General features: G+C 45.5%; 1 protein-coding gene across 3 annotated transcripts in view; it reads left to right on the plus strand.

The window, feature by feature from the left end:
• Positions 1-7,133: 7,133 nt before the first annotated feature.
• DACH2 (dachshund family transcription factor 2) overlaps positions 7,134-25,683 on the plus strand; it is a 506,599-nt gene continuing 488,049 nt past the window's right edge. For all 3 annotated transcript variants that reach the window (XM_060249310.1, XM_060249311.1, XM_060249312.1), the window contains exon 1: positions 7,134-7,777. In XM_060249310.1, the coding sequence (XP_060105293.1) occupies positions 7,209-7,777 (569 nt within the window). In that variant the 5' untranslated portion in view covers positions 7,134-7,208. The remainder of the gene's footprint in view (positions 7,778-25,683) is intronic.

Below are 25,683 nucleotides of genomic sequence, written 5' to 3' on the forward strand. Positions count from 1 at the left end.
AGAGAAGACAGAAGACATTGGAGGTTTTTAAAACAGAGGCTAGATCACTATTTATTGGGCACAGAGCAGAGGGACTGGCCTAGATGCCCTTTGAGCAGGAGAGGACTGGGAAGTGAAAAGGACCCTGAAACAAGCTGGTCTAAGTGGGCTCTAAGCTCAGCTCAGCAATGCAAATGATGTGTATTAGCTCACTCATAGCTTTCTCCTGAAAACGGACCATTGGAACTCACCATGAGGGGTCCCTCTCCTCAGAGGACATCTGAGTGTTATTACAGTTGTTTGTTGACTTGTCCTGTTAGTTCTTTGTTTATTTCTACAGTTGATTTAGACAGGTCATAAAGTTCTCACTGCTTTTGGAGTCCCTAAATCGAAGGGGCAGGTTGTCCCAAAGGGGCCTAAAGGAAGGAGGAAAATGTTTTCCTGCCTCCCTGAAGGATTATGGGAACAACCCACTCAGATGTCCTCTGAGGGAGAACTGCTGGCTCTGAGGGAAAAGAAAACTGGTGGACTGACACATTAAGGACCATTGCTGAACTTTGGCAGAGTTGCTAGAGCTTGGTCATGCTTGCTCTTGGCCAGCAGGGATCCTCTAAGGTCCACTAGTAAATTTCCCTGTAAGTTAAATAGCCAGTCCACCCCTACCTTCAAGACACATTCTAGCCAGTGTTCCCTCTAAGCTGAGATCGTGTGAGCTAGCTCATGGTTTTTTTAGACTCTTGGCCTGATAGGAACCCACTGGGGCCTGATTCGGCCCCCAGGCCACATGTTGGACACCCCTGCTCTAGGGTTTTCAAGGCCAGAGATGTTCAGAGGTGGTTTGCCATTGCCTGCCTCTGCACAGCAACCTTGGACTTCCTTGGAGCTCTCCCATCTCAGTACTAACCAGGGACAGTCCTGCTTACCTTCCAAGAGCTGATGACACTGGGCTAGCCTGGGCCCTCCAGGTTGGAGCTCTTAGGAGGCAGACCGATGGAAAGATGGATTAGATGTAGATATGGGCCACTTTATTAGGTGCACGATCAGTATAGCTACGTCTGTGTTGTAGTTAATGACAATTAATTAATGTATAATGTTATGCTGAGACCGATGATCTATGTATGTCACAATTAATGACTTCCTTTTTGTTAAAATTTAAGAGACAAACATTGAAAACATGGCATTTCTCTTATGATGATAAAAATGATATCTATGTGAAACATACCCCCATACAATATAAAGTTTTTTTTATATAACAAAATGTTAAGCCGGTTTGGTGTAGTGGTTAAGTGTGCGGACTCTTATCTGGGAGAACCGGATTTGATTCCCTACTTCTCCACTTGCACCTGCTGGTATGGCCTTGGGTCAGCCATAGCTCTGGCAGAGGTTGTCCTTGAAAGGGCAGCTGCTGTGAGAGCCCTCTCCAGCCCCACTCACCTCACAGGGTGTTTGTCATGGGTTGAAGGTAAAGGAGATTGTAAGCCGCTCTGAGATTCAGAGTGGAGGGCAGGATATAAATCCAATATCATCATCATTATCATCATCTTCTTAATATTTGCTTATAAAAATGCAGAAGCATTATAAAAATGAATACTTAATCCATATTTTCGACATGTACTGTTTCCTTCCTTGAAAGTGGTTTACAAATAAAGATTTTCTTAGCTTGACTATAAAAATCAGGTTTTTTTAAAAAAATTGCGTTATACTGAGAGAGCCAGTTTGGTGTAGTGGTTACGTGTGCAGATTCTTATTTGGGAGAATTGGGTTTGATTCTGCACTCCTCCACCTGCGGATGTGACCTTGAGTCAGCCACAAGTTCTCTCAGAGCTGTTCCTCTCAAGAGCAGTTTCTGTGAGAGCTCTCTCAGCTCCACCTATCTCGCAGGGTGTCTGTTGTGGGGAGGGGAAGGGAAAGGAGATTGTAAACTGCTCTGAGACTCCTTTGGGAAGTGAAGGGTGGGGTATAAATCCAATCTCCTTCTCTTCTACTTCCTCCTCCTTTCCTCTGCCCCCCTTCTCACTTGGACTCAAGGTAGATTGCACAGTGAGTCAATATAATCAACAGGATAATAATAATAATAATAATAATAATAATAATAATAATAATAATAATAATAATAATAATAGATTTTATTTGTATCCCGCCCTCCCCGCCTAGGCGGCTCAGGGCGGCTAACAACATTTTATGCATTTACATTGATAGATAAAAACTTTAAATTTAACAATTAAAATTAAACATATAAAAACCAGCTAATTGAATTAAAATACATAATTTAAGTTAAGTTAAATATATCTGGCAGCAATAAAGATATTTTGGCGCTGGTTCTGCCAGTTTAAATAGTTCCATAGTAATATAGATGGCGGTTCATTATTCAGAGTAATTCAGCAGTCGATGTCAATGTACGCTTGTTTAAAAAGGACGGTCTTGCAGGCCCTGCGGAACTGGTCAAGGTTCCGCAGGGCCCGCACTTCCTCCGGAAGCTGGTTCCACAGTGCAGGGGCCGCAACTGAAAAGGCCCGTGCTCTGGTGTTTTGGAGCTTGACCTCTCTCAGCCCGGGGATAGTCATTTTGTTTTTTCCAACTGACCTCAGTGCCCTCTGGGGTTCATATGGGGAGAGACGGTCCCTTAGGTAGGCTGGTCCTCGGCCATATAATAGGACATGGGAGTAGGACATGGATAGGACAGGATAGGACATGGGAGTAAATGACAGGGTTGCAGAACCAATCAGAAATCTAAAAACGGAACTGAAGCGTAAGTTTTTAACATATTATGCAAAAATTACACAGCAAGATCTTAGTTTCAGCAAGCTAAACACAGTAGTATAGAGTGGAGTGTCAAACTCATTTGTTATGAGGGCTGGATCTGAAATAAATGAGGCCTTGTTGAGCCAGGCCATGTCAGGTTGGGCCATGACAGATTAGGGAGCAGAAATATAAACTTTATAAAGGACACAGACAACCACAATTAAAAAACAAACAAACTTAAAACATCAGCGCTCACTGATTTTAAAGGTGCTTTCTTTGTATTTCTCCCATGGGATCCAAAGAACTGGGCAACCCTGGCTCTTTCCTTCCTTCCTCAGGAAGGGGAGGAACCTCGGCAAATGGGGAAAATAGAGGTTTTGCTCTGTAGCTCCTGTGTGATTGAGCAAGCCTTGCAAAGCAAGCTGTTATGCAGAAGGAAGAAGAGGGAAGAAGCAGATGACAGCCAGTTGCTGGGGGGTGGGTGGGCCTGATAATAGACCTCCAGGGGCCTGATTCGGCCCCTGGGTCGCATGTCTGACACCTCTGGTATAGACCATAATTGGTCTCAGTGTTCCCTCTAAGCTGAGTTAGCGTAAACTAGCTCACAGTCTTTTAGCCCCACTCACACGTTTCCATCTTAGCTCAGGAAGGACGGCCCCAGAGAAAACTAATTTATGCAGTAGCCAAATTGCATGCTCACAACTTCAATGCCAGTAGCTCAAGAAGTAGAATATTTGCTCACAGGACTCCACAGCTTAGAGGGAGCATTCCCTAGTAATTTCATCCAAGTAAACTTGTGAATCATTTAGTACAGTGCAACGCTACTGCTTTGTGTAGGAAAGCCCTCTTGATTTGAATAATTCAGTTTTGCATATTTTGCAGTAAGCCAGGATAGTGGAAGCCTTCCTAACCTGCGCAGGAAGGGCCGTCTAGAAGAAGATATTGGATTTATATCCCACCCTCCACTTTGAATCTCAGTTTAAGGCAGCCCACAATCTCCTTTATCTTCCTCCCCCACCCCCCACAACAGACCCTGTGAGCAATGTTCCCTCTAAGCTGCAGTGTCTTGTGAGCAAAAATTCTACTTTGTGAGCTACTGGTATTAAAATTGTTAGCTACTGCATAAATTATTGTGCTCTGGGGTCATCCTTCCTGAGCTGAGACAAAACTCTGTGAGCTAGCTCACACTAACTCAGCTTAGAGGGAACACTGCCTGTGAGGTGGGTGGGGCTGATAGGGCTCTCACAGCACCTGCCCTTTCAAGGACAACCTTTGCCAGAGCTATGGCTGACCCAAGGCCATTCCAGCAGGTGCTAGAAGATGGGGGCCACAGCTGAGAAGGCAATGTACAGGCATTTCAAGAAAATACACATCGTCTGCAATGTTCCCTCTAAGCTGCAGAGACTTGTGAGCAAAAATTCTACTTTGTGAGCTGCTGCATAAACTATTGTGCTCTGCGGCCATTTTTCCTGAGCTAAGACAAAAATGTGTGAGCCAGAGGCTAAAAATCTGTGAGCTAGAGGAAACACTGCTTGTCTGTCTCATGATGGCAACATGACATCTGATTTTGCAGCACCAGATCAAGAACTGATTGTTGGTTTATTTTTATGCGTCAGCTGTTTTAATGCTGATATCCCCATTTGTCCCCATGTATTGTCATCAGTTTTGTAACTCATGGTTGGTATTGTCATGCTATGTTCAGTTTTTATTTATTCACTTATTTATACTCCATGATGGGGACCCAAAGAAGCTCAGCTCATTGTCTCCTTCTCCATTTTATCATCACATGATAATTTGATAGTTATTTTCTTGTTGGATTTACAGTGCAGTCCTATCGGATGACAATACAGACTGCACTGTAACAACTAGATTGTAAATGACAATTGAGTTTTTCAAACAGTATTTTAAGTAAAAGGTAGTCCCCTGTGCAAGCACCAGTCATTTATGACGCTGGGGTGATGTCGCATCACAACATTTTCATAGGAGACTTTTTACGGGGTGGTTTGCCATTGCCTTCCCCAGTCATCTATACTTTCCCCCCAGCAAGCTGGGTACCCATTTTACCAACCTCAGAAGGATGGAAGGCTGAGTCAGCCTTGAGCCAGCTACCTGAACCCTGGGATCAAACTCGGGTCATGAGCAGAGCTTAGGACTGCAGTACTGCAGCTTTAACACTCTGCGCCATGGGGCTCTTTTTTGGTATTTTAAAGATGTACATTATTACTGTAAATTGTTTGGGGTAGAAAAGAAGGAATAAAGACATGGTTATTGAGAAGAAAGTTCTGCTTTCCCTCCAGAATGCAGTGAGATTTACTGAGGAGCACGCCTCATTTTGGGCAGGAGATCACAGGAGAAGAGCTCTGGAATCCCTAAATTTTATTGTGCTTTCTTTCTTATCACCTCCAATACTTGCTTCTGGGCCCCATTGTTCAAACCCCCTGTGAGAATTTGACTGAACTCTTAAGATTTGACAAATTTTCTATTCCCCCCCCCCCCCACACACAAGGGGGAAATAACCAAAATATATGAAGCAGACGGATGGAAATCTTCCTCATGCCACTGTGGCCCCCTAGGAGAAAGTCATTTTAAAAGTATGATGGGAGTAGTTTTATGATGACAATTATAATTTAAGAAGCATTTTTAGATGCTGAGGTGATATAATTCAGTTCACCTTCTGGTGATGTTTCCTGCATTGTGCAGGGGGTTGGACTAGATGACACTAGAGTCCCTTCCAACGCTATGATTCTATGTCAGGGGCGTGTTGCTCCAGTGAGCTCTGGCACCTCTTTTTCTATGAAATGACCCCTGCTCACGAGGAGGTGTTTTTAGGATTGCAGCCTAAATCCCCTGGATCACACAGCATTTCTTTCAATGGTTGTCCAGTCAAGTGAAATCACAGAGGAGGAATTGATGTGCTGGGCAGTGCAATCCTAAAAAGAGAGATATCCTTCTAAACCCATTAACTTCAATGGAATTATTTGGATTAGGACTGTGCTGTGGGGGACTGGATAAGAGACTTCTGGCTCCATGGGTGAAGAGTTTTGGCGTTAGGCACAGTAATTTGGAAGGCCCACTGAAGGAGCAGCAACTCTTCTGAGTAATCTTGTCTCGTCTTCCCAAATATTCGCCATACTCGATTGATACTCGAGTGAAAGCGTTGAATTTGATTCTTAACTGTATGGATTTCTCTGATTTCTTAAAAAAGAAATTACTCGCCTTGGCGACGTTGTGGTCTGGAAAGGAAAGGTCCCCTGTGCGAGCACCAGTCCTTTCCGACTCTGGGGTGACGTTGCTTTCACAACGTTTTCACGGCAGACTTTTTTACGGGGCGGTTTGCCATTGCCTTCCCCAGTCATCTACGCTTCCCCCCCCCAGCAAGATGGGTACTCATTTTACCGACCTCGGAAGGATGAAAGGCTGAGTCGGCCTCGAGCCGGCTACCTGAAACCCCAGCTTCCACCGGGGATCGAACTCAGGTCGTGAGCAGAGCTTAGGACTGCAGCTTTAACACCCTGCGCCACGTGTGACTCGAAAACGTTCCCAACGAACAAAGCGGGAGGAACTCGGGGCCGTTATCTCCGGCGCGTCTGCCCACGAGGAGGCTTTCCCTTCCCCGCACGTCAGACCGTCTCCCACCCCCTCGCTTACCCCGACCCCTCTCGCAGCTCGCCCATTCTTTGCTTTAAAGCGCAACCTCGCGCCCGCTTCAACCTTTGGAAAGCGCCCTTGCAACGCTCTGCCCCTGACCTGGGAGTCAACCCTGCGGCAGCCAAAGCGGGGCTTGCTTCAAAGAGCTTGCAAGGCTCGCACTTCGGAGCAACTCTGTTGCAGCGGAAGCGGGGCAACGCGCGGTGGGGCCGGCTAGCAAGGCGCCCAGCTCCCCTGCAAGTTGACGCACCAGAAAGTCCCCGGCGGCGGCGGCGTTCGCAGAAAGTAATTCCTACTTCAGAATCAGCGGGAGTTACTTTCCAAGCCAGCCAGGCCGGCACTTTCCCTGCCGAGCAACTGCGCCCTTCTGTTCCGCACGAAAGGTCGCCGCCTGCCCTGCGCTCCTCCCGGGCCAGCCAGGCCCGCTCGCCGGCCCCGCTCGGGCCCTTGGCAGGTGCTCTCTGGCTCCCTCTCTCCCGCCGCGCCCTCTCCCTCTCCCCGGAGCCAGTCCTGGGCGGGCAAGGCGGAGCCGGGCGCGGCGCATTGGCCGTCGGGCGCCGGCGCTCCCCGCCCCTTCCCCGCCCCTCGGGTGGCCAGGGGGAGGCGACTTCGGCTTGGCCGCTCGGTCGCGGGAGTGCGGCCGCTCGGGCTCCGTCCTGCGGCTGCCTTCGCCTCGCCTCCCTTCGGCCGCCCCCTTCCTTCCTTCCTTGCCTGCCTCGCTCCCCCGGCCGGTGCGGCGCACAGTTTGCGGTGCGCGCCAGAGCGCGAAAGTGGAGCCGGCCGAGCTGGATGCGGCTGCGGCTGCCGGCGAGCCGGGCGCTCGGGGCGGCGTAGAAAGCATGGCCGTCTCTTCCCCGCCGGGCATCCCGGCCACGGCCAGCGTTGGCGGCGGCGGCGGCTGCACGGGCAGCGGGGGCGGCGGCGGAGGAGGCACGGGGGGCAGCGCGGCCGCCTGCAGCTCGGGGGGCTTGTTCCGCGCCGAGCCCCTCTACGCCTCCAGCCCCGCCGAGTCGCCCCGCCTGACCAGCAGCCTCATCCACGGCTTCGTCGCCAGCAGCACCGGCAGCGGGAGCAATCTGGCCGGCGGGGCTGCCGCGGGCGGCGGCGGCGGGGGGAACGAGTGCAAGATGGTGGATTTGCACGGGGTGAAGGTGGCGTCGTTCCTGGTGGAGGGCCAGGAGCTCATCTGCCTGCCGCAGGTCTTCGACCTCTTCCTCAAGCACCTGGTCGGCGGCCTCCACACGGTCTACACCAAGCTCAAGCGCCTGGACATATCGCCCGTGGTGTGCACGGTGGAGCAAGTGCGGATCCTGCGCGGGCTCGGCGCCATCCAGCCCGGCGTCAATCGCTGCAAACTCATCACCAGGAAGGACTTTGAAACTTTGTACAACGACTGCACCAACGCCAGGTGAAGAGCTGGGGGGGGGGGGGTACGGAAAGGGGGCGGGAAACGACGCTCCGCCGGCCCACCTTGCAGGGCTGGTGGAGCGAGCCCGCCGCTGTTTGTTATGGGGCCGTCCCGAGCAACGTTCCTTCTAAGCTGCAGAGTCTTGTGAGCAAAAAGTCTACTTGGTGAGCTCTTGGCATAAAAGTTGTGAGCTGTTGCATAAATTAGTGTGCTCTGGCGTTATCTTTCCTGAGCTAAGACAAAAATGGGTGAGCTGGAGGCTGAAAATCTGTGAGCTAGCTCACGTTAACTCAGCTTAGAGGGAACACTGGTCCCGAAGCGAAGTGACTCCCGTCTCATGGAAATCAGTTAACTTCAAGTCTTAACAGTGCGATGGGGAGTTAAGTCACTTACGGTGCAATCAATGTTTCCTGTAAGCTGCAGAGTCTTGTGAGCAAAAGTTCTAATTTGTGAGCTACTGGCATTCAAGTTGTGAGCTACTGCATAAATTAAGTGTGCTCTAGGGTCATCCTTCATGAGCTAAGACAAAAAATGTGTGAGCTGGAGGCTAAAAATCTGTGAGCTAGCTCACGCCAACTCAGCTTAGAGGGAACATTGGGTGCAATCCTATGCAGAGTTTAAAGCGACGGGATGGAGTCACTCTGCGCAGGACTGCATTGTTAGAAGGCCGCGATTCTCAAGTTGGGACAGTGAACAAGGTGAGGGGGGGGGGAACGTGCCCTATTGTTAAAGTTAGAGCTGTGGGAGGTGGAGTGGGGCGGCGACTGAAGATGGGAACGCTCACATGTTTACTTGGGAACAAAAGTCTCCTTCACTCCCAGTGGTACTTGCTTTCAGAGCCGCACCTCTGTTTTGAAGATCACGGAACCTTTTGATTGAGAAGCCCCATTGAAATCAGTGGGGTTTACTTCTGAGCAAAACTGTGCTGTAAGGGCTTTGCTGACTTGGGACTGAGTCTTCTGTAAGTCGCTCCAAAATTGCTGCTGCCTTTGGGCCCGGTTAAGATAAACTTACATCCAGCCTGTTTGGATTAAAGCCAAGGGAGAGGGCTTCCTTCATGAACTCTGTTTCCATCAACTTCCCAAGCAGGGCGGCTGGGGTCAGTGGGCCACGCTCAAGTTTGAGGCAAACAATGCAGGGCCTTGGTAGATCAAAGGGGACTTGCTTGTGGGGAAATAAGTTCTACATCAAGTGGGGTTGGTGGGGTTTGGAACAAGGGTATGTGGAAGTTGGGTTTGCAGGGGTAAGAAAAAAGAGTTGGTTGCAGGGATGAACCTTTTGGGTTGTGGAGGTGTTCTGAAGCTCTGGCCAAACTTACTTGGGAGTACCGTCCTGTGAAATCACAAAGTGAAATACCTTTATCCAGATTAGTGATACCCAACTGTGTTTCCGTGCACATTGGACTCCAGTTCTTACAGGGCTTCCTTCAAAATAAAAGATGTGATGCTCTTCTGGTACAGAAGTCCCACCCCAGGGTGTGGGATCTAAGGCCAGGTTCACACGTTCTGCTAAACACTCATGTGCAAGGATAAACTCTTTGAGGATTTCTTTGTATACGGTGTACAAAGAAATACGTTTTAGGGGCTGGTGGGGAAATTTGTGAAATGGGGTGTTGAGCTCTAACTGTTAGGCTCTGATCCCTTTGGAGGAAAGTCCTGTTGGTTCGATCTTTACCGACTTCTAAATGGGCAGATTCAGGTGTAGCCGTGTTGGTCTGAAGCAGCTGAAAGCCTGATTCGAGTAGCACCTTTAAGACCAACAGAGTTTTATTTCTGGGTACAGGATTCATATGAAAGTTTGTGCCCAGAATAAAATTACGTTGGTCTTAAAGGTGCCACTGGACCCAGACTTCTAAGTGAACATGTTTAGGACTGCACCGTTACCTTCCTGGGAAGTCATATGCTTTGGAACCAGCAAGTCTTGTTTTCCAAACAAATACGTTTCAGGGCTGAGGAGTTGAAGTGGGATTACCTGGAAGAAATTTGGGTTGAAAGTCGTGGGATTTCAAGGTCTTTCTGATTCTGTACCAACTTGTTGCCTTTTCAAGTGAATTCTGGAGTCTGCGATGAGAACATGTGAGTTCAGGCACTGTAGCTCTAAAGAAATATACTTTCGCAGGATCAATCCCGTTGGATGGAATTCTGCCTTGGAACTTTGCATGAACCACTCTGAACTCCCTGGAGGAAGAATTATACAGACATATAGTAATGGGGACTTTTACACTCCCCCCCCTTGCATTTTCCCATATGTTTTTATTGTAGTTGTGCCCCTTCCCCTGTAATTCATTTCTAATCTTGAGCATAAAAACTATGACTCCAGCATAGATATTTCATTTTGCCTCCACGTGGCTGTTCTTTCTCGCTGTGTTTTGCTTATTGCAGCCGTTGCAATGTCAGAAACTGCTGTTTGTTTATGCCATGCAGCAGGCCAAATGCCTGTTTGTTCCAAGGAGCAGCAGCTGCCCTGCATCTGAGGGTTGCAAACATGCAAGGAAGCCACGGCGGGGGGAGGGGGGGGGGAGATGGAAACTGGGACCCCCTGGGAGGATGCTGCCCATCCGCAAAAGTCTTGTACAAGGCTTAGTGGACCAGCTCTGCCCCCTCTCTGTCCCCATATGGCCCTCTTGGAGCACTGACCCCTAAACCTCAAAAGCTCAATGGGATTCTGGCCTCATTAGGATGCTCTTTGCCCGAAGGGGGTTGGGGCTGAATGAGATTATGCAAAGGAGGCGAGAAAGTGTGTCTCAACTTTTTCCAGCAGTGGATATGATGGAGAGGTGTGTGTGTGCGCGTGTGGCGTTCAAAACCTTTGGAGGGTTCTTTTAAAAATGTTTGGGGATTATCCTGGTCAGTTTGGCCAGGGCAAGATTAGCACTTCGAGAACCGCAGAGAGCTACATGTCAGATTCGCAGTCATAAATAGGGTCTTTATTTCTCCAGTAGTTTGCCAATGGTTTTTGAAGCAGGGGTGCATCAGAAAAGATACATGCTGCTGTGCTTGGAAGCTAAGCACACCTTCTGTTTAGTGTTTTCATCATAACTGGGGGGTGGGGTGGTGGTGGCTAGGAAGTTCCCGTTAGACCTTTTCTGTTTCATGGATGAAACTTTCCATCTTTACGATGGCTCCGTTTGTGAGAGGATGGGAAAATATTCCTTCTGCATGGGAACTTAAGCGGGCTGCAAATGAGATGGGGGGGGGGGGGTTTGATGACAAGAGAGTATTGTGTGCTTGGAGCCTGTGAAAAGCATTGCGTGTATCTATAGACCGTTGCTTTGTGTAACTCCAAAATAAGCTCGGTTTACTTAGCCTCGGTCAGTTAGCCACGACTGTAGCCTTTGCTCTGCCGGCATTTTTAGAACTTAGTAAAGTCTCATTTGTAACCCTGGAATTTGTTGTCAGCTTTCTCCAAGTTTTATCAGTCCACGCTCTAAAGTCTTTTCTTTTATAATCCGTCCACACGAACCTTCTGGACATGATAATAAGTCAGGAACGAAATAAGCTAGGTAGGTCCTAAAGACCGTTGGATCGATCACTTTCTTTCTTTCTTTCTTTCTTTCTTTCTTTCTTTCTTTCTTTCTTTCTTTCTTTCTTTCTTTCTTTCTTTCTTTCTTTCTTTCTTTCTTTCTTTCTTTCTTTCTTTCTTTCTTTCTTTCTTTCTTTCTTTCTTTCCCTTCTCTCCTCTAGAGCAGAGCTTGCCTTCAGAGCTCCTGCGCTTTTTGTAAGCGAGCAAATAAAGTGCTTGTGCTGTTTTAAACCACATGGCAGTTTGATCAGGTCTGCTGTGACTCACTGCTGGGCAAACGTTGTGCAACTTTTTCTCTGCACTTGCAGTCAGGTGGTTGTTCCTGCTTCAACCCCATTGTCTGCAAATGTTGACGTGCCGTACAAAAGTAGGACTCAAAATAAGGCTTTGTTCATCAGAAGCTCTTTACCCATGGGTCTAGGCCTTTGATCACTGTGCGCTAATTGTTGTTTTGGTAATAGGTACAATTTTAGAGCTGCTTCCTGCCAAATTTTACCTTTTTCATTCTGCACAGGGGTTGATTTCAATAGCGTTGGCTTGCCTGTGACCTAACGCTTCTGTTTTTCTTTTTTACTCAGGGCTGTTAACTTTTTAAGTGCGTTTTGATAACTGAATAGAATGGGAACAGATTTCTGGACAGTAAACATCTAGATTTTCTGTAGCACATGAAGCAGGAAAGTACTGTTGTATTGAAGACCTGTTAATGTTCAGATGGAATGGATTCCAAGAACTGCACAGCTAGTTCTGCATTCCCAAAGGGGTTTTGGCTTCTCATATGGTAGTTCCTCCTGCCACACCACAAGATGCTTTTGAAATTGAGGTTTGTGCCAGAGGCCGTTTGTGATATGGGAAGGGACCTGTGGTTTAAAGGAGGGGAAAGTCACAAATTCCACCTGCAATGGGTGCCTCTAAAGTATGTCTTTGGCTTTTAATTTTGTGTTTGGCTCTGCAGATGTTGATCTGGGAGTTACCCTTCTTCCCAGTATAATGCGTTTGTCCAATAAGAATCCATGACTGCATGGAAATCTCTGGAAACTGTAGGACGCCAACCAAAGTCTTTTGCAGTTGATATGTCCAGATTGGTCCTGCCATGGTCCTGCATTACCTGTCTTATGACCGCATTGTGGCTCTGAGCGGTGGACAGGCTTGGAAGGTGGAGCCCTTGAGAAAAACACAACTGAGCAGCTTTGAAACTGGATGGAGGGATAGAGCAGTGTAACTGGGTGGTCTTGAAGAAAGATAGGCTCTGATGAATAGAGCAGTGGGAATTGTGAATGAAAAAGAGAGATCTGGAGAGAGGAAGATCATGCAATGTATATTTCAAACTAGAAGAAATTAAATCAACCAAAAAAAAGGCATGTAGGAGAAAGTGAGCAACAGTTGTGCATGGTCCATAAGATCTGAAATGAATCCTGCTCTTTGGGTTGGTTTAGTTGTTTTCACTTGCCATGTTAATCTGGTACAAGCCTCCTTTCTGAACAGCCTGTTCCTGTGATGGTTTGTGAAACAACCTGTTTCCTTGAGCAGATTATGAGAAAAGGAACTGCTCTGTTTTTCACACTGTGCATCGTGCTATAGGGTTGCATATTTTAGACTATATATATATGTATCTGTTTTACCACGGCTAACAAATCCAATTACTGAATTCATCAAAACAAATCCATTTAGAATTTTTGGGAGGGGGGGTAAACTATAGCTCGTAGTAAAACTCCGATAGGTCATAAAAGTTGGAATTCTCCCTTCCTTAGGCCAATCTATTCTAATTAGTTTTATTCATATACTGTGAATTAAGCATTGCATTCTTATACATGGTCAAAAGCAATAGTTATGTTTTTGCACCTGGGAAGGTGAACTTATTAGTGGCCATGATGTCATTGAGCAGTTGGGACAAATCTTTGTGTATTCATTGTTCCAAAAATAACTCAGCCATTTATATCCTGCTGCTGTGGTATGTGCATTCTTTTTTGTTTGAGAATGAAGTAATAGGAAGATTTCAGATGTTCTCAATATGAAATCAACAGCAATGTCACTTTGAAATGACGTTCTGAAGTTTTGGGCACTTTTTGTAAGATGAATTTTTTTTTTTAAAAGCCGGAAGGACAACTATTGCTTTGACCAAGAGTGTTGGTTTTTTAACAACAAATGAAAAAAAAGTAAAAAACGTATCCCCAGATCCTAAATGCCTTGTATGGAAGTCCCATTGGATTAAAACAGGATTTGTACTGTTTAAGCCTGCTGTGGTAATTTGTTTATTCCCCAGTATTTGGGTTCTGCTTTTTGGGCTGGCCAGAATTATTTTAAATTATATTAAAATAATTATTTTAAATTATAATTACTATCTTGCTTGTTCTTGTGTGGTTTTGTGGCAGTGTCACTGTGGTAGGGCATATGACAGAACTGTGTTTCAAGTTGTGTCTTCCTTCCTGTCTGTTGGAGCCGCCTGGAATATTTCCAAGGATTTAGAACTTTATACATCACTCGTATTTAAAGCTGGCAGTCATACTTGGAATAATAGGGACTTCTTGCTGAAATAATAGGGACTTCTGAGTAAATATGTTTGTCTCTAAGTTGCAGGAACTGGCCGATATACATTAAAGCAATTTGGGTGCAATCCCAACTGAATCCTCTCTCTTTTTTTCAAAATTAATGAACGTAGCCAAAGATTTGTGGAATGTTGCCATGTGCTAACTTACATCTCTGAAATGCGTGTTGAGTGGTTGAGAAAAGCTCTCTCCTCATCCAAGGGAGACAAGTGTTCATGTCGAGGAAGAGAAACCACCAGCCACTCTTTACAATCAACAACTTTAGCAGGTCCCAAACAATGATATTGTTTAAGTGTTGGAAGTCATTGCAAGACCCCATGGGCGAGGGTCAACTAAAAAAAAATCAATAAAAAATAAAATGTGGGAGCTTTTGTTGGAATACATTTCGCTTTCGTGCATGCTTGCTTGTTATTGCGTTTGGTTGCGAGGCCTGTTAAAAAGAGCCCTGCACAGTCCTTTTGGCTGTTTTATATTCGAGGAATGTTGTCAGAGTTATAATTAGGGCATTCTTGTCACATGCCACTCCACAGATTTTAATATGCGTATTGACCTGTAATGCCCACTCACCCAAAGGGCACTGCTTTTTCTTTGCGTGCATTGTTGATGAAGCGTGGTATTTCCCCAAAGATGATCATTGCAACTTCTTTTCTGAAGAATGGGCATAATCATACAGCTACTTTGCAGTTCTGTTGTAAATTTGAGGAACATTTGAAATAGGTGGAATTGATAAAGATAAGCACATTTGAAATTGCACACTTTCAGAGTCTAGAGGGAGAGATGATCCCCTCCTGTGCTTTTGAGAGCTCACCGTTTTTTTTTAAATGCACTTGTTTGCCTTTGAATCCCTTGCCTCTCATACAGGAAATCTCATCTGAAAAACAGTGATTTTTTTTTTTAATCAACATTTCTGAGTACTAGCCACAGTTTAAATCTGTTCCCCCTCCCCAAGGGGAAATGCTTGTGCATTTCTGTCCCACATTTGAGTTTTTCTAGATGCAATTTCTTGGCAAACCTTTCTCCCCTTAAAAACCCCTCAAACAACACCCCCAACAGCAACCTGTGCTCCGAAAGCAAACAAATAAGGGATTAATGGCATTCTAGCAATATATTCAAAAAGTATTTGGAATAATTTCTTCTCTGTGTGTCTTGTGGGTTTCCTCCCCTTTCACCATCTCAGCCTGCAGAAGACGTCCCTCAGTGTCACTTCAAATCCTCCAATTCTGAAAAGATTGGGGGGGGGGGGGGGAGGCGGGATATAAAATACAACGTATACAAATTTAAACTCATTGGCTCTGGGAAGGGGAAATGGAGCATTTTGTGCCCAATAAGCCTGATTGTGGAACTGCATGCAAATTGTGTTTTGATTTATCTCTTTTTGCACCTTTTTTCCCCCCTCTCTCCATTTGAATTGATCTTGCATTAATTTTTGCCAAGCGGCTCTGTGAGGCTGCAGATGTTGCCCTGCGTTTAATAAATCAACGAGACGGATCAGAATGAATCACTTCAGATGGATTCTCTGCTTGGTTTGATGTCTAGATGTTATTCTTAGCTTGTTATCGTGACAGATGCGTTAATGTTCCCATACATTGCCAGCAATGTCAAAGAGACTGAAGCTTTTAAATTGGCGGTAACCTTTTCTTTCTTTCTTTTCTCTCACCAGGTTTTGTAAAGGGGTAAGAAAGAACCCCCCCTAAACTGTCTGTTTAGCAAGTGGGAGAAAACCATAAACTTCACATTATTCAAAGGGAAGACCCCTCTTCTCTCTTCAAATTTAACTTCCTAATTAGCCCGGGACAGTGTTAAATTAGTGAAATTTTGTACGGCACAATTAATTATTCTGCGCTGATGGAAATCAATATACAAATCTAAATATAGTGCAAGGTCTTTTAATAGTATAACTGTTTTCTCAACATTAATATTTCATTGCAACTGAATGGCTAGGAGAAGTCGGAGAAGGCTTAGTATGTTGAAAATGTTGCAGAAAGGATTTCATCTTACCAAATTGATAGCAGGGGATGAAACCCTTTTCTATTTTTTTTGAGGAGATGGTAGTACTTTTAAAAAAAAGATTTCTTAGGTTACTGCTACTTGAACTAATTAGTTACAGCTCTTCTTTTTTTTTTAAATCAACACCCAATGACCTGACTGAATATAAAAGAAGTTGTTGAGTGCAACTAGGGATCACAGATCATAAAGTTGCATAGAGTGCCTTTTAAAAAAAGGATCATTTTATTTTGAATTGAGGCACGCATGTGGAAATGGGGTGGGGACATCTTCATTACTTCACTGTAGTGTTTCATCCCACTGTATTAAATTGTGTTTATGACTAGCATTATAATATTTTAGTAGTCTCTCTGGATTTTTCTTCGCGGAGCTCATGATTAACGTATGGGGTAGCTGTGCTCCAGAAAAGATTGATGTCTGCTAGTGCTGAGAAACTTGGGACATGGTTTAGCTGCAGTTAAGAGTTTTAAGTGATTTCAGAGAGAGATCACGGCATGTGTTTGGCGGGGCAATCCTGACAGAGTTACACCTTTCTAAGTGCATGGAATTCGAATGGGTTTAGAAGAAGAAGAAGAAGAATTGCAGATTTATACCCCGCCCTTCTCCCTTAATCAGAGACTCAGAGCAGCTTACAATCTCCTATGTCTTCTTCCCCCACAACAGACACCCTGTGAGGTGTGTGGGGTTGAGAGGGCTCTCACAGCAGCTGCCCTTTCAAGGACAACTCCGAGAGCTATGGCTGGCCCAAGGCCATTCCAGCAGGTGCAAGTGGAGGAGTGGGGAATCAAACCCGGTTCTCCCAGGTAAGAGTCTGCACACTTAACCACTACACCAAACTGACTCTCCAGAAGAGTATAACTCTGCTTCGTTTGATCGAAACTTTGTCTTTCGATTTTTCGACCAGAGTCTTTGATTTGCACTCACTGCAGCTTAGCTGACCCCTGAGCGAGCTGCCCTTTCTTACAGATGTGGCTCGCTCGCAAGGCAAGTTGGGGCAATCGTTGTGTAGGTTCGGGTTGTGGCTTCATATTGTAGCTGGGCTCCCAGTTCCAGTATGAACATAAGAGCATTGCTTGATCAGAGCAAGTGTCCCTCTAGTGTGGCCTCCTGTTTCCAGCAGTGGCCAGCCGGATGCTTCCGGGAAGTGGATATCTGGGGGGGATAAAGTTAAAGAGCTGTCCCTGCTGGTTGCTTCCCCTCTCTTCTGCATTGGCCGGTATTCAGAGGCACACTGCCTTAGAACATGGATGTTCCATTTAGCAATTATAGATCCTGTTGGTTAAGACAAGAAATGAGCTTGTAAGACGAATGCACTGTTAACTTAAGAAAGCCCTTATTTGCCCAGTATGTAAGAGGTGTTCTTGGGTGGGTGGGGGACTCTCAAATATGTCCCTTTCAGGGTCTATTACATCACAGGGTTCTTCTTGAGTGTAGTTGACACATTTATTCCCTACGGGTTTTGCTTGAAATTTATCTGCTTGGAAAATACAGGGGATTCATCCAGTTCTAGCCCATGGCCAGGTTTTAGATCATCTCAAGCCATTTTGGCATGCATGTTTTGTAACTTTGGCATATGTGTTACGAATATATCCTTGCTGTATTTGTGTGGAGGAATTGCTCCTTTTGTGTTTTGAATAGACTTCAGGCTAAAAGATTACAACTGGACAGGGATTCAAGTTTTAGCGGGAGAATTTTGTCAAAAGTCGTACCTATAAATAGACGTTCTGATGGGACAAAAGCTTTCTTTTTCTTTTTAAGCAGTCTGAAACGTATCTTTCAACTGAATTCTTGCAATCCTCCTAATTTTTATCTATATGTAATAAAGTATTTAACATGCTAGGAGCAGTACAGTTATGACATGGCCAGTACCTGCTTACAACAGGGGTGGCCAGACTGCGACTCGGGAGCCACATGCAGCTGTTCCACGCACATTGTGTGGCTCTTGAAGCTTCCATCGTCCTGTTGGCTGGCTTGGAGAAGGAATTTCTCTTTTTAAATCACTTCGCCAAGCCAAGCCAGTTTGGAAAATTCATTTAAAGTTACTTTCTTTCCACCTCTCCCTCCCCCATCTATTTGCTTCCCTTCCTAGCGGCTCTCAAACATCTGGTGTTCATGTCCTGTGGCTCTCAAACATCTTGACATTTATTCTATGTGGCTCTTACATTAAGCAAGTTTGGCCACACCTGGCTTACAGTCTACTTAGAGCCAAGAAGACACAAAAAGTAAGCATTTGGATAGTGAAAGAAACCCCAGGGTTTGCTTTGCCAAAATTTTGCTAAGTAGATCATTAAAATTTTTATTATAATAAATATGCTGTGTGTTAGGTAAATATGTTATCCATAAATAGTGCTTAAAACTCAAACAAAACATCTGCTGTATATATTTTCTCTCCCTAAACTTCAGATTTGTCTTTGTGTTGTCTTATAGTAATGAAGTTGCATTCCAGGAAAGAATGCTCTTCTAATGAAACTCTTGCATATTCTCTGAAGCATGGGAGTGCGACCCTAAATTGTTGCTAGCATTTGGATGTCTTCTTTTTTTAAAATTAAAAATTTAAGCGACGTGCATAAAAAGGAAAAAAACCGAGAACATAAAAATAGAATTAAAGAAAAAGAAATAGGAGAAAAGTAAGGGAATATCTTTGGATTTTGGTCTGCAACTGGTACAATTCAATTTGCTCTAATCAACTACCTTATTAAAACCTTTTCCTTATCTATAATCTATTTTTCTCCTCTTAATCTTCAGAACCATAAGTTATCACTTCATTTTTTTCATATAAAAAGTCTACAAGGGGTTTCCAGTTAACTGTAAATGTAGATACTGTCTTTTCCCTGTTCAGAGAAGTAAGTTTGGCCTTCTCTGCAAGTTCCACCATCTTTATTAGCCATTATTCCATTGTAGGCAATATTGGAGATTTCCGTTTCTGAGCATATAATAATCTTGCTGCTGCTGTCATGTACAAAAACAAAGTTCCAGGTGTCTTTTTCTGACAGTCCATTAGTCCGGACAAATTTGTGTATCTCCTCTGTTGCTGAGGCATAAAAGTTTCTATTCATTTTCCATCTCTTTTTCAGTTCTGAGCAGCAGCCTCTTCTATCTGAGCCTTTGACTTCAGAAATGGGTCATGGTTTCTGATGATTGCTTTTTGATCTCTATCCGCAAGAGTTTCAGCCCGCTAAATATTCAAGCAGAATCGCCACCACACGTCTTTGTTTGCTTTTCCAAATGTGTAAAGCAGTGAATGCAGTCAATAAATTGGGTCTGCACCTTCAGCTGTCCTTTAGAACTTTGGCGGCATGAATGCAAATTGCTGTTTGCGTTCCAAATAAGCGCTGTAGTTCAGAGCATGGTGGGGCTGCCAAAATCTGACGTGCGGGAAGGGAACTGCATGCAGGATCGCAGCCGAAACCGTTGCAGTTCTTGCCTTTGCGATGTTTCCCATGCCTCTGAACAAAGTCCTTTCTGCTGGTTTGTCTTTGCTTGTTATTTCACAAAATACGTTTTAGACAAAAGCTTGGAGTAAGAACAAGAACAAAGAAGGAAATTAGAAATTTCTTGTTATTCTATCAAGTGGTTGCTTTGAAAGAAACTGCTCTTACAGGCAACTCCAGCGGTGCAGTCTGGCATTATTTGCTGTGTATGCCTAGATTTTTTTTAATGCGTTTTGATTAGATGTGAATTACCAAGTACAACAGCTAGTGTAGCATGTAATGATTCCCAATGATTCAGATTTATTCTGCATGATATATTAGAACTGTCCCTTGGGGCTGTGCGGTTTTGATCTCAGGGGCTGTCAGCAACGCTGGGTTTTGAAGGGCAGCATCTAGAATTGGGAGACTTTCCCTACCGACTCTGCAGCTTGAGAATTAGAAATATTAATCGCCAGAACAAAGGGTGTTTTGTCTACTCCGAAAGGTTTGTGTTTATATCTCTGTAATTAACGTCATAGCTATATGGCTTCCATGTGCCTGCACTTTTCACATGAACTTCTGTGTCACTTTTCCGCCATGGGGGTATAAGAGGGTTATATTTCTGATGTTTGCACAGTGTTTAGATCTCTTAAGTCTGTTTTGCTTTTTGGAGTGCTTTTGCACCAGACCCGGATCCTTGGTTGAGTTCTGTGAATTGCAGCTAAACCCCTAAAACGTGAGTGAGGAAATAAACTGATTGCGTAACAGTAAGTTTGTATTCCCCGTGTAGGACCTGTGTGCTTAAATCTACAGCAGCCTTATTGACTGTTTGCTATTCCTCTGTAAACATTTAAGTTTCCAAACTGTTCAATTCCTGTTGTGTCCAGCGATGCTATCAAGGTCTGTGTTACTGGTATCTGGTAACGGCATTTAAACTGCATTTAGACAACATGCTATTTATGCGCCGGGTTAAAAAGGAAAAGAGTAATATTGATCTGTCTGTGGATTAAAGTTTTTGAAATCGGCAACAGCTCTGGCACAAAAGGCTTCTTCCCTCCTCCCCCTACCCTTTATGATTTCTCAGGCTTGCCATTGATCTACCGGTTTTATTGCATTCATTATTTATTAAAAGAATTTGCAAGCTAAACATAACGTTAAGCTAGTTTGCACACAGGGACGGCACTTAGGAAATTGGATGGAGATTGCATTAGAGATGAACATCTGTGCTGTTTTTCCACTTGTGTATTTATTGGTTTGTATAAAAGGTGTATTGGATTAACAGTTATAAACCGTTATGACTTGAAGCTTGCTCTCTCCCCCCCCCCCCCCGCCCTCTCCCGGACCCTGTGCAATTTGCAAGTTGTTTAGGAGTCAGCTTTCTTTGTTTATCATAAAACGGAAGACAACAGAGTCCCAGACTTGCTTTAGTCTTTATTAATGCTTTTGTTTCTTTGCGTGTGCTTGCACACGAAAGCTCATACCTCGAATAAAACTGTTGGTCTTAAAGGCGCCAGCGGACTCAGATTTTGTTTTGCCGCTTCAGACCAACATGGCTACCCACCTGATTCTGCTTTTTTGGTTAGGTATGAACCTCAAGACCGGATTACGTGGTACTTTGAGAAAGTGGATGCTATACTGTGATGGATCCGACCATCTGCTAGCCTAAGGAGACTTCCTCCAAGTTTAGTGGCTTCCCTCTCCGGCGGAAGCGCCACTTAATTTGGAGAAAGGCTCCTTACGCTGGAAGAAGACTTCAAATCTGAACCAAAAGGCAAGATAAAGGTAGGTAAAGGTAGACCTCTGTGCAAGCACCAGTCATTTACGACTCTGGGCTGACGTTGCTTTTACGTTTTCACAGCAGACTTTTTATGGGGTGGTTTGCCATTGCCTTCTCCAGTCATCTACACTCCCCCCCAGCAAGCTGGGTACTCATTTTACCGACCTCAGAAGGATGGAAGGCTGAGTCGACCTGGAGCCGGCTATCTGAACCCAGCTTCCGCTGGGATCGAACTCAGGTTGTGGGCAGAGGGCTCCGACTGCAGTACCGCAGCTTTACCGCTCTGTGCTACAGGGCTCTAAAAGGCAAGATGGGGTATACATATTTTAGTAAATAAATTAATCCATGAGCAAGCTTTGCTCAGTGGAGTGGGAGGATACCACTGTGCCGCATGACAGGCTCATAACCAGCTGAACTCAAAGTCTTCTCCACCTTTAGTGGCTCTTCTGTTGCCAGGAGGGCCACTGAAGTTAGAGGAAGCCTGCTTTGCTGGGGAGGGGGAGAGAAAGGCTACCGGCTGTGCTAAGCGAAGTGATAGGATGTGGTCCCTAATAATCCCAGGGTGGCTTTGTCAATTAGCTTGCACCAATGTGCAGCAGTTCCGTCTCATTGTCCTGACAGAAAATGAAAGCGCCTATTATATTTCTTAACATTTCAGGCATTCAGGTGGTTTTCCTTCCCCATTTGCTTGTTGCTTGTTGGTGAGAGATCTCAGCTTGGGACCAGTTCTTCTATCATCCAAAGACATCTCTCTCCACACCTGGGTTCACACAAGGGAAGTTAGGCTGAGAGACAGTAACCGGCTCAAGGTTACCTAATGAGCTTTGTGATGGAATGGGATCTGAGCCCATCCTGACAGCGTATCCCACGTTGGTTCTCTGGGAATATGCTCCATGTTGTCGCAGGAGGAAGAATGCTGAGTGAATTGGACTGTGCTGCATTTATTTCAGGGTGGTGTCTCCGGGGCCCAAGTCTCCCCTTTATTCTGGATTCCAATAAATATGCTATTGCCTGATTCTTTGAATATGGGTACCTGAATGAACATATCATCACACACAAACAGAGAACGGGTTGGTCTAGCTCAGTGTTGTCTCCTTGGATTGGGGAACTATTCTCCAGGGTCTCTGGCAGAGAAAGACCTTTGAATGGTCCCAGGGATTAAATTTGAGACCTTTTGTATTCAGAGCATGTTCTGTCTCAAAGAGCCATGGATGAATAAGACATTGGAACTGGAGACATGTACCGTTTCTGGGAAGACATGGATAGTTCTCTCCGGTAAGTGATGAATGACAAAGATTCTAGTCCACGGGTGGACAAACTGCGGCTCAGGAGCCACATATGGCTCTTTCACACATATTGTATGGCTCTCAAAGCCCTCATCTGTCCTGTGGGTCAGTCTGGAAAAAGCATTTGTCTCTTTAAATCACTTTTCCAAGGCAGCTGGCAGCTTGGAGAATGCATTTAAAGTTGCTTTCTTTCCACCTCTCCTTCTCTCCCATCTGTTTGCCTGCCTGCCTTCCTTTCTGTCTTTCAGCTCTCATACATCTGACATTTATTCTGTGAGGCTCTTACATTAAGCAAGATTGGCCACCCCTGTCCAAAAGACTTCTAAAGAACGTTACATTGAATGCACTTGAGTTGACTCCAGTCTTCCCCTGGAAGAGCACTTTCAAAGGAAATCTTTGCTGTTAAGATTTGAACTGGTGGAGATGATGTGAAAAGTTCTCTTTTAAAAGAAAGTGTGGGATCCCTGCCACAACAAGGGACCCTGGTGTCTCACTAGTCTCCTTTGACAGTGTAATAAAAAACTGAAAACTTATACTGATGTGGAAAGTGACATCAAGTTGCATCTAGAGAGCCAGTTTGGTGTAGTGGTTAAGTGTGCGGACTCTTATCTGGGAGAACCGGGTTTGATTCTCCGCTCCTCCACTTGCACCTGCTGGAATGGCCTTGGGTCAGCCATAGCTCTGGCAGAGGTTGTCCTTGAAAGGGCAGCTGCTGTGAGAGCCCTCTCCAGCCCCATCCACCTCACAGGGTGTCTGTTGTGGGGGAGGAAGGCAAAGGAGATTGTGAGCCGCTCTGAGACTCTTCGGAGTGGAGGGCGGGATATAAATCCAATATCTTCTTCTTCTAACCGTGGTGACCCCAGAGGATTTTCAAGGCAGGAGCCGTTCAGAGATGGCTTGTCACTACCAGCTCTGTGTACCACCCCTGGACTTCCTTGGTGGTCTCCTGTCCAAGTACTAACCAGAGCCAACCCTGCTTACCTTCCATGATCTGAAGAGATCAGGCTAACCTGGGCTCTCCAGGTCAGAGTGAATACTTATACCAGGGATGGGTAATCTTGATCTGTTTCTGAAGAATGTAGCTCAGTTTTATAGGCTACCAGCTGAATTTTGATGGAAATGAAAGCTTTCACTTGTACTGCTGGATTAAGAAGAAGATTGCAGATTTTTACCTCCCCCCCTTCTCTCTGAATAACAGCCCCATGGCACAAAGTGGTAAGCTCTGCTCACGACCTGAGTTCGATCCCAGTGGAAGCTGGGTTCAGGTAGCCGGCTCCAGGTTGACTCAGCCTTCCGAGGTTGGTAAAATGAGTGCCCAGCTTGCTGGGGGAAAGTGTAGATGACTGGGGAAGGCAATGGCAAACCACCCTGTAAAAAGTCTGCCGTGAAAACGTTGTGAAAGCAATGACACCCCAGAGTCGGAAACGACTGGTGCTTGCACAAGAGACTGCCTTTACCTTTTTTTACTTCTCTCCGAATCAGAGACTCAGAGTGGCTCAGAATCTCCTATATCTTCTTCCCCCACAACAGACACCCTGTGAGGTGGGTGAGGCTGAGAGGGCTCTCAAAGCAGCTGCCCTTTCAAGGACAACTCCCGAGATAGCTATAGCTAACCCAAGGCCATTCCAGCAGCTGCAAGTGGAGGAGTGGGGAATCAAACCTGGTCCTCCCAGATAAGAGTTTGCACACTTCACCACTACATCAAACTGGCTCTCACGTTGAAGCTGCCTTAGATTTAAGTCGGATCTTTGGTTTCTCCAGGTTAGTCTTGTCTGATTAGCAGCTGCTCTCCAGGATCTCAGACGCAGGTGTTTCATGTTACCTGCTGCCTGGAGATGCTGGGGATTGAACCTGGGACCCTTTAACTGCTGCAGAGCTGCGTGTTGTGAGGCTTCCACTGGTTTCCTCGTGATTGTGGAAGTGACCTGACGTTCCAGTTATTAGACACAGGCCTTTTATTCCAGGCGAGGAAGATTTCCCTCAAGTCTTCCCAGCCGTTCATCTGCCCATTGGAAGTCAGAAGTACGAAACCGTGGTGGATTTTGAAACCTCCCTGAAGAGAACATGGATTCACGCTTATCTGTGGCTCAGTGGCAGAGCGCCTGCCTTGCATGCGGAAGGTCCTAGGCTTAGTCCCTCACAGCTCTATTGAAAGAATGTCAGGTAGCAGATGCTGGAAAAGCATTTCTGACTGGATGCTCTGGAGAGCTTCTCCCATTCAGAGTAGATGGTAGTAGAGTGGATGGTGGCTGAGGCAGCTGGACCAGGGAACTTATGTGTTGTGAGGCTGCTTCATGTGTTAATGAATGTTCCTGTCTTTGGTATAAACTTTTCCAGTGAGGCTTCCTGTGGAGTAAACAGGGGCTTTCCTCCACCTCCTAGTTTACCAGCTCCTCACCTGCCTCTTGGTCACGAAGCCTTTTTGTATCCACCAGTGGAATGCTTTTAACAGCCCCATTGGCCAGCTTGGAGAAGGCATTTCTCTTTATAAATCACTTCTCCAAACCAAACCAACTGAGGGCTTGGAGAATGCATTTAAAGTCTCCTCCCTCCCTCCCTCCCTCTGCAGCTCTCAAACATCTGATGTTCTTGTCTAGCAGCTCTCAAACATCTGACATTTATTCTATGTGGCTCTTACGTTAAGCAAGTTTGGCCACCCCTGCCGTAGACCTAGACCTGGGCTTCTTTGTTTATTATAATATTTGTACCTTTCTTTTCTCTCCAGTAGGGATCCAGTGCAATTTACAACATCATTCTCTACCCTTCCATTTTATCCTCACAACATGAGCCCAGTGAGGTAGATTAAGATGAGAGAGAGTGACTGACTAAAGATCACCCACTCTGATGCTATAACCACTCTACCATGCTACTGACCACTTCCTGTTCCATGAGTTTTGCCTCTTTTTTCCCCCTTTGGAAGAGTAGAGCTACAGATGCCTCAGTGGTGCAACGGTGCAGAATATTGATTCCCCCCCCCCCCCCCGGAGTAAGGTTTAAATACAGCCCTTGTCTATTTATAGTTTGAAGCCACGGATTTATCTAAACCAGTGCTTTCTTGGAAGGGCAGTGAAGCAAACCTGGTCTCTTCTCTTGTGCAGGTGGATGCAAATGTTTTGCTAGCACAGCTGTCTTAATCAGGGCTGGACACGGCTGGCAAAGCTCTGTGAGTCGTTCACAGAATGCTTAAGATCATGGAGCAGGAGTTGCGGCCGGTGTGCCAGCCACCTGAAATGAATCCACCTAAAATCTTTGAGATCCTATAATTGTCCAAGGCAAGAGGTGTGGCATACCGTTAACTGGTTCTTTAGGATAGTACGTATATATATATATTTAGAGGGCTGTAACAGTATTCATCTTTTTTTCC

The sequence above is a fragment of the Heteronotia binoei genome, chromosome 11, assembly GCF_032191835.1.
Source record: "Heteronotia binoei isolate CCM8104 ecotype False Entrance Well chromosome 11, APGP_CSIRO_Hbin_v1, whole genome shotgun sequence".
Taxonomy (NCBI): domain Eukaryota; kingdom Metazoa; phylum Chordata; class Lepidosauria; order Squamata; family Gekkonidae; genus Heteronotia; species Heteronotia binoei.